Genomic DNA, 9,053 nt, shown 5'->3' on the forward strand with positions numbered 1-9,053 from the left:
ATGTATTTTTGACCAAAATGTGTGCCTAGCTGAAAAAGTCGTACAGTCATGCCTTATTCCTTAATACTAACATGCACCACTAACCTGGAGCCAGCAGAGAGAGAGTTAGCTCACACATTGTAAACCCCTCCTTGAGAAAGAAAAATTAGGTTAAAATTATATAATTGTAGACAACATAAACAGTATATGTTACATAAATGAAATTTACCCTCTGAAGGCAACAATCCTCGCCAACAACTGCAATGATGAATCCGATAAATCTTCACACTATTTAACACTCGCGGAACAATTTTATACACTGTTTAAATATCACTTTATATCTAAATAGTTATTGCCTCTTTCAAATACTGATTTATTGGAGTTATGTATTTATTTATTGGAGTAGTCAGAAAATAAACAAGGCTCTAACTGGCAAATACGGTAAAAAAATTACTTGGACTATTGACAAATGCACTATTGTTCCAATGGAAAGAAGGAATTCCTAATTCAATTTAATTTGATGTTTTAATTATTAATATTATAGTAGTGGAGACAGCCATTCTACATTCATCATCTGTGAGCAATCTTTGACCAGCTCTGGTTGTGTGCTTTTCAACAATCATATACCTTTCCATAAATGTAAAATCATTTATGTAATATCAACATTTTAAAAATAAGTAATTCTGTTTGTTAATGTCATAAACCATGTGACCCAAACCAAAACTGAAAATGCTAAGATTACAGCAAAAATTACTGTCAAATACGCACTATAATTAAGATATGGTGGTAAGATTACAATGGCATGTCCTCTGCCTTCATAAAAAGGATGCTTAATCCCTGCATTGCAGTCTTATAGCTGATAGCTGCTTATGAGCTTTAGGGTCAATCTCGGTCAATTTTTTTCCTTTAAAGCTTCTTTCTATGTTCCGTTGGTCTGATTTTTTTAAGTTGTACCATTCCTAAGTTTCAGATTTGAGAGAAGGTTTTAACAGATTAGGTTAGAATTGTAGCATTGTTGCAAGATGGAAGAAGTCAAGGTCAAGCGCATGTGGCCAAGACAACTGTGCTTTTAAAAAAAAAAAAAATTTAAATCTAATAAAGTATTGGCATTATCTTTGTCGTTTTGGTGTCTGATGGCGTAAGCTCTAATTTTTTGTTTCAATGTTCATTCCAGTCAAATAAATGTGTCAATTGGTCCGGTTTTCAAAAAACAAAGTCACGTTCTCACGATTCACCTTTTTCGTTCAACTTTAGTTGATCAAGAAAAGTTGAAAGCTGGGCTTGAACTAGTTGACACATTTCAACAAAAATTTATCAACTTCTGATATGCAAACCATTTAATGTTCTTTCTTATACAATATTCTAATCATCTTAAATTTATTTCTCTAATCAGCAATAGTAAGTCTGTCAATTTATTTCTTTTAGGACAATTCAACTCATTCCTTTTTAAAAAAGATGGTTCCTACTCACATTAAGTTGTTTCGCAACAATCCGGATTTTGAGCCCTTTAGCTCATCGTCAGGTTGAAGGGTTTCCACAATCAATCACTTCTGCAATTCATGTTGAGAGATGTGTTTGTGGAAACCCGTCAACCTGACGATGAGCTAAAGGGCTCGCAATCCGGATTGTTGCGAAACAACTTAATGTGAGTAGGAACCATCTTTTTTAAAAAGGATTGAACTCCACACTCACCCCATCATTTATAATTTCTATTAATTCAACACATTATCTCATCTTTAGTTTTACACTCATCATTAGGCCGCAGGGTTCATAAATCATAAATTCTGGCAACTTATCAAAGACCACACATCATAGATAAACTGAAGGAAAATGGAAATTTCTAAATTTAGTAATAATTAATTCAGCAATTTTCATTTATTTGACAATATAGTTAAATCATTTTATCTCTAATTTTTAATTTAATAATTTTATATATCACAGTTCATACCACATTTTATTGTATGCCACACTGTAATTCGTACGGTAAAGTGGTCTTGAAAGAGGGTTTAATGAAAAAAAAAAATGTTCCAGGCCCTGGCTTACAATCTGTTCTATTCATCATCAGCATTCAGTCTTTATGTGGGGGAGTTATGTTGTCACGAGGGGTCTTGTAAGCCCCCCTTTATACCTTCTTCTACTATGAACTCCTTACAGGAAGATTTCATCTCCAAACCTAAGTTACGAGTGTCACTTATCTGACAGTTGGATTCAGATTGATTTTTAACTCTGAATATCATGCAGGGTTTGTCTTTTAACTCTGAATATCACGCAGGGTTTGCATTTTAACTCTCTGAATCTCCACTGGCAGTATCTGGTTGTCTTGTCTTAAACAGATGAAGAAGCCTTGGTTTAGGAACTTGGGTGGTCATACCTAGGGAGGCTTTGACTACAGATCTTTACTGACATGGGCCTGGGGTGGCGAGACCTCATCTTGAGCCTTGGAGTGTCTGTGTACGAAGCCATGGACGAGGGCATAGACCTCGAGCTGATATGGCTAGGGCCACTATTCAGTCTGCCTTAGGGTTAGGAACTTTGAATGGCATGGATTCCAGGTTTTGGCTGACAAGGCTGTGTGAGCTATGTATGGGTGGTGATGGATTCTTAGTACTAGCTGACACGGCTGTGTTTTTTGTTTAGGATTGATATTTAAACAAAAATATTTTTCAGGTCTACTTTTTTTTTTTTTTTTAATTATTATTACCATAAAATCTTACATATATATTATACAGTAGAGACGTAAATGTTATGACACATTTTCATTCCCTGAAAAGATCGTTATCACAGAAACAAAAAAATCTAAATTCGAACATCATTTTGTACAGTTGTAATTTTATGATCTTTAATGACATTAGCACTATTTTTTCGATGAGTATTTCCAAGGCTTGTAATTATGTTCTGAAGGGTCCAGTGTTTTTTCAACAGTGCGTCATCCAATGTGAAATATGAGTATTTGATGCATTGGATTTTTGTACATGTTGCTAGAGAATGAAGTCGGAGCCCAATGTTTTGTATAAGAGCCATTAGATAAGCTTCGTACTCATTTATTGAATTCACTTCTGAAAAATAATTTTCCCGTTTATAATTGTTTCTTAATCTAATTTAAATTAAATATACCAATTGTGAAATCAGGCGGGTTAAATTCTACACATTTGATGTTATATATAACAGGCACATCTGATTTTGTAGGCCTTATCAATCCGCTCGAAGCCAGTTCGTACGCTTCCTGGCTTTGTATGTCGACTCCTGAAAGTCTAAAAAATTAAAGCATTAATGACACAAAAGATAAAAGCAAAGTTCTTACTTACTCGAACATCTGCCTTTGATTAGAAGCTTGGATCATCATAAGGATTTTTTCCAAACCACCTCTCCTCACATGTGTGAAAGTATCTTTTTCAATGACCTTTCCATCTTTAAAAAGGTTGTCAGTCATATAGCCGAGCGATCCGCTCAAGTGGTATGTTCTCATTGGATATCTTTTATGCATTGCATACACTTGCTTTGTTCCATTATTTAATCCTAGAACTAGCCAAATAAACATAATTATTATACTTTTTTTAAAATTTTAGTTTTAAATCAAAATTAAATATATTTACCTAAGACACCACTAGTGTTTTTTCCGAGGTAAGTAGACCACTTACATCTGAAGTCTTCTTGCTGATAACGTGGACCGACAACTAACGGATGATCAGCAAAGCTTGGTCGTACGATAACTGATGTCTCATTCTTTTCATTTACAACTATCTCTTTGTACAGCCTTGGTGGCCTGCATTGTAATTGATTCAGCTCTGTAAAAATTAAATGGTTGAAAAAAGATTCTTGTAATGGAATGCAATAAAATTTGAAAAAATAAATAAAGTGTAGAGGTCTGTGAAGTGATGAATATGCTTGCTCTGGTCTTCCTGCCTATTTATTTATTTATTTTTTAACAAGGTGCACAACAGAAGAGGTCACCTTCAGAGTTTGAATCTGAATAAGCCTCATGCTTAAGGGATCCATTGTCATCATAAATTTTGTAATAAAATTTGTATCATCCCTTATCGAACACCAAGCATTGCAAACAACCTCAGTCAATTTTTACCTAGTTTGTACTCATAAAGCAGGTTGCTTTTAACAATTTGAACACTTTACTAAGACTGAATTACAGTGTAATACCACATTTTTATACACATACACATACATTAGTGTTTACCCTAGGAAAGAGTATATTAAAATAAACCAAAACCAGGAGTCGGCCTTTTTATGACCTTGCATGACGTGACCAATATTGGCCAGTGGGCAATCTTCTATATTTCTTAGAGCTCTTGATTAAGCTTAGGACATTTTATCAGGTACCAAAATTTTTATCATGAACTGTCTCATCCTGCAAAGGCCTTCACAACAACAAAGGACATTGTCACTGTTTCTTCCCCTTCCTAAAAACATTTGCACAGGCTTGTTTATGCTGCTCTGAGTCGGTCACATGCCTCTGGAGTCTGTAGTATCCAGTCAGCAGTCTTTCTATTTACTTCATATTGGTTTAGTAGTTCTACCGTTAGTTTCTGTGATGGACTTTTTCTCCTTAGGGTTGGCACACTAGGTAACCTATTGATAAGCTAGGTAACCTATTGATAAGCTAGGCAACCTTCTCTGCTGTGTCGGTTTTTCACCAAGACTAGCCCCATTATTATTACTTACATAATGTTCGTAATTTTATGTGTTAAATGTCATTGGCCAAGTTCAGATTAATCATTTTTTCCTAGGTTAGGGGGGTTATTGCATTAATGAATTCGAGTATTTCCATCAGCCATACAATAATAAGAGTGTGTACAACAAATTACTATAGATAGTATGAAATAATAGTAATATTTTTAACATTTACCTTCGCATAATTTTGTAAGTAAAGTCCCCCTGACTTTATGAACAGTTTCTCCAGAAGGCTTGTAGACGCAGAGTACGCCGTTCAGGAGTTTCCAGACGGTCGGAGCATCCGCGATAGATTTGCTCATGATTCCCAGCCGATCATAAACACAAACCAGTACCCGTGTCAAAAACGTGACAAGAGCATAACAACATAAATATAAAACCTCATGTTCGCCTCCCGGTTAACCGTCGTTTGTCCGCAGTAACCTCCCGGTCCGGCGGAAAAATAGGAAAATACTGGTAAATTTCCAATTTTATTTGTTAAATTTCCAAATTTCCACGACCCGACAGTCGATGGCAAGCCTTTATTTGCGTAGGACGACGAATTTGTGTAGGTCAAACTTTATGCACAATTAGATCCCGGCCGGGAGCCGGCGATCAGAAGGTGGAAGTGATTTTTTCCCGGAAAAAAGTTATATCTTCTTTATTTTTAGGGATAAAAGCAAAGGATTTATTGTCTATTTTAAAGTATAAGATTCTCTATTAAATATAAATGTAGTCTTATTATTGCCTAAATAGTTTAATAGGGATTTTTTATTTATTTTCTCACATTTTCTTTCTCTTTTTAAGCTTTCCCATGAACAAAAACTAAGGATCACAGTAATTATTATTTTTTTTATATAAGTGCCCTCAGGTTCAGTTATGACGTCCATAAAATTAATCAAAATTTGTTTAATTATAACCATAAAAAAACCCACAAATATTTCAATATTTTAGTTTAATTTTGATTGTTTTTTTAAAACTGTCTGTTATCAGTTAATTTCACCTCTAACTTAAATATTTCCTGTCACTAGTGTGATCATTAGTTAAGTCCTTTATATACCTAGTTGTGCAGTTTAATCAATTTTCAAACGTCAAATTTTTTTAAAAATATATTCAGAGATGCTGAACAAATTGTAATACAATTGATACATACAATTTGGAATACTGGTCATCAGTGTGATTATTATTGGTATCACAGGCTTGCTTTTCTTGCAATTTTATCATTATTAACCACCTACGTCACATTTCAAATGCGACTGTAATATAGTAGCACATTCAAACAAAGGCAAGCACTTTTATTTTTATGCTCCTATTTTATTGTAAAATGAAGTATGGTTCCAAATGTAATTTTTCATGTAGAATCTGCTGGTTCTATTAGAATTTTTATAAGGTCCACCTGGTGATTAAATTTTTTGTCAAAGCAATCTCCTTTCTTTTCATTCACTTTGAAAGTCCTTTCCATTTTTTGATGGAATGATTAATTGAACTGGTTAAAAATAAAAGAGAAATAACTTTAATTGAATAAAGTATGAAAATTTAATTTGTTGTTGATTTCTAAATAACAACAATGAGTTACACAGTAAATTGAAATTATCAAGTTCTGAAGGAAAAGTACACATACATATACAATTTTTGAATATATACCGTTTTATACAGTTGTGATTGCATACGGAAACGAGCATTGGTCATCAATGTAATTATTGCTGCCCTTAATTTGCCTTTTTCTTCAGTTCGGCACTCTGGTTCTGTTATGACATTCATAAAATCGATTAAATTTTGTTAAACTATAGCCGTTAAAAAAAACCCCACAAATATTTCAATATTTTAATTCAATTTGAAACATTTTTTTTAAGCCTGTGCATTGTAAATTACTTTCCTTCATTATTATTATTTGCTGTCAATAGAGTGATCATCGATTATCCTCATGAAGGAAAGTAATGCTTATTCCTGCATCAGTTTTTGATTTTGATTTGAAAGTTTTTGATCAGTTTTTCACCGACATCACTGACCAATAATATTAGTATTTTCATGTATACTACATTCATTATATGGTAACATGGAAAATAAAATGTCTTAGAAATACAGAGTAGGTTGCCAAATTACAATATAAATTTTTTAAACTTGTTATTTTATATATGCAATTGAGATTGCATAGGGAAATGAGAATTGATCATCAGTGTAATCATTTTTTCCCCCAATTTTTCAATTTTTTAATGTAATCCCCTATTTTTCAGTTTAGTCACAGTTTCTACATTTTTCTTTACTCAGCAGGCCCTCTGGGCATCTTGCGATCATGTTATGCTGATATTTACAATCAGCCATTGAAAGGAAATGAAATGAGCATCCAGCATATTGATACATACACTTGTATGATTTGAATATGTTTGAAATGAACTATTGGCCATTGGTATCTCAGACATTCCTGTTTTTCTGTTGGTTTATTTTACACCAACTTCTCTGATCTAATATGAGTCCTTTTACGTAGTAATATGGAGAATGAAATAAAATAAAATACAGGGATGTTGGATAAATAATAATACAATTTATAATTTTTTCAAAGATGTTTTTAAATGTGATTCCTTATTATTGTTATTAATTTCATTGGCAAGGCTTTACTTGTTGTTTTCTCATTTTTGCATCACCTTTACAATTCAAGTATTTCACTATTAGTACAAGATCATCACATTATCAGTTTAAAAAGTTATTGATCGGGGCTCAATTGGGATGTTAATTGATTAATATGTTTAACATTTGGGTTTTATATGGTAGATTGCATGTAGAAATAAGTATAGATGATCACCATCGCCTTGCTTTGTAGTTTGTTCATTTTTTATAACATCAGGTTCAGGTATTGGTATTTTTATGTAGGAATATTAGACAATTTTCATAGAACAGTCAATTTAGATAGAAATTATAAATACTTATTTTAAAACTTGCTGTCGAGTATGAAAAAGTCAACTTTTGATTATTATTAATTTCTTTGGCATGCTTGTCCTTTAGGCCTGTTCATTTTTGCTATATCTCAGTTCAAGTTGTTTGTCCTTTTCTTGTTGAATATTTAAAAAAAAAATTAGAGGATATTGGCATGTAGAAAAATTAACATACAAATAATAACAAATTTTAAAACCAGTGATTGAACATGAAAAGAAGTCCTATGTTGGTGATAATTGGCGCCCTTGCTGTGTCTGTTCTTGCCTATTTCATGATGCTTGAAATCCAACACTTTTTAGGTAGGAATATAAGGGAGTATTATTTTATTTTACTTGTAAATTTATTCAAAAATTATACATTGATAAATAAAAAATTTATAATTTATCATGTTGATCGAAGTGGGGAAATAGTCAGTCATTTAAGTAATTTGTCATTGATAAACCTAGTCTTCCATTAGAACCTATAGAAAGAATGTAACAATGATGAAAGAAAACATGATTTATACAAATTATCGTCAGTTTATTCCTACAGAACTGATTAAAGGCACTTGTAGCATATAGCACATTACATCAACAATTTCAGACCTATAGAAAGAACACAGTGAAATGCTCAAGTGTGACCACTGATACAAAACCTGTGAAAATAATCTGATCTCAGATCACATTGTTTCAGAAAACTGTTAATAATCTTACTATTAGATTTTAAAAAAATAATTAAAAACTTTTCTAGAGAATCTCATCCTTTAAATTTCAAATCAGTAAATAAAGAAAAATTAGAATTAATTAGAAGGGTTTGATAGAATATAGCTTTCCTCTGAGAGAAAAACATTTTCATCTGTAGGTTCATGTTTTAACCTAAATTAAATTATTTGTATTTTTTATTTTAGGTTTCTTCCTCAGGCGAGCTAACAAAATGGCATCTGAAATCTTCCAGAGAGTTCCTGATGTAGAAATCGACCCAGAGGGCACCTTTAAATATGTACTGATCAGGGTGTATGCTCCTCAGACCCCGGATGGCAATGAGCCTTCCAAGGTAATTGTCCGAGGGAACCGTGAAGGCTGTTATCATGGTGAGTAGTAATAAATTCAATAAACTTCATAGAATAAAATTTAAAACTTCTTTCGCTACATCGTTTTTCTCGTGAAGGATTATGTTTTTGTTTAAAATAAAATTAAAAAATAAAGTATCTTTTTTCAATATAAAAAGTAGGCCAATTATTCTTAAACGAAGATGCCTTAGTGCACATAACATAACTATATCTTCATCTTCAGGACTTTGTATGGTAACTGTGATTTCCCATGGGATTTTTTGCCAAAGACCTAGAAGGACTTCATAGTTTTATGGGTGACAAGGGTTTAAGTGGGGTGGGGACAAAGCTGTAATGCATCTTTCTTAGATTAAGACTGATCGAATATATTTTTTTTTCTCTCAGAGGACAGATTATTAATAAAATAATAAGCAATAAGAGCAAGCATAGATGA

At 32.7% G+C, this 9,053-nt stretch overlaps 1 protein-coding gene across 2 annotated transcripts; it reads right to left on the bottom strand.

The window, feature by feature from the left end:
• Positions 1-2,657: 2,657 nt before the first annotated feature.
• Positions 2,658-5,129, bottom strand: LOC106661102 (mitochondrial mRNA pseudouridine synthase Trub2). Of its 2 annotated transcripts, none has more exons than XM_014384282.2 (5): positions 4,224-4,313; positions 3,573-3,764; positions 3,285-3,501; positions 3,094-3,230; positions 2,658-3,035 (listed from the first exon to the last, which is right to left on the bottom strand). In XM_014384282.2, exons 1-5 carry the CDS (start codon positions 4,228-4,230, stop codon positions 2,776-2,778), a joined length of 813 nt encoding a protein of 270 aa, XP_014239768.1. In that variant the 5' UTR covers positions 4,231-4,313; the 3' UTR covers positions 2,658-2,775. The 2 variants fall into 2 exon arrangements, with proteins under 2 accessions (XP_014239768.1, XP_014239767.1); XM_014384281.2 differs by lacking the exon at positions 4,224-4,313 and adding an exon at positions 4,838-5,129 and having other exon boundaries at positions 2,661-3,035.
• Positions 5,130-9,053: the final 3,924 nt, after the last annotated feature.

This window comes from Cimex lectularius, unplaced genomic scaffold (genome assembly GCF_000648675.2).
Source record: "Cimex lectularius strain Harlan isolate CLEC.00 unplaced genomic scaffold, Clec_2.1 scaffold377, whole genome shotgun sequence".
Lineage (NCBI taxonomy): Eukaryota > Metazoa > Arthropoda > Insecta > Hemiptera > Cimicidae > Cimex > Cimex lectularius.

What these genes read in the sequence shown, in the direction of transcription:
- LOC106661102 (XM_014384281.2), bottom strand. Translation starts at nt 4,964, where the DNA reads ATGAGCAAATCTATCGCGGATGCTCCGACCGTCTGGAAACTCCTGAAC. An exon ending in AAACACTAGTGGTGTCTTAG is followed by an intron (nt 3,502 to 3,572) that starts GTAAATATATTT and finishes TTATTTGGCTAG; the next exon opens with TTCTAGGATTAAATAATGGA. An exon ending in CCCGCCTGATTTCACAATTG is followed by an intron (nt 3,036 to 3,093) that starts GTATATTTAATT and finishes ATTATTTTTCAG; the next exon opens with AAGTGAATTCAATAAATGAG.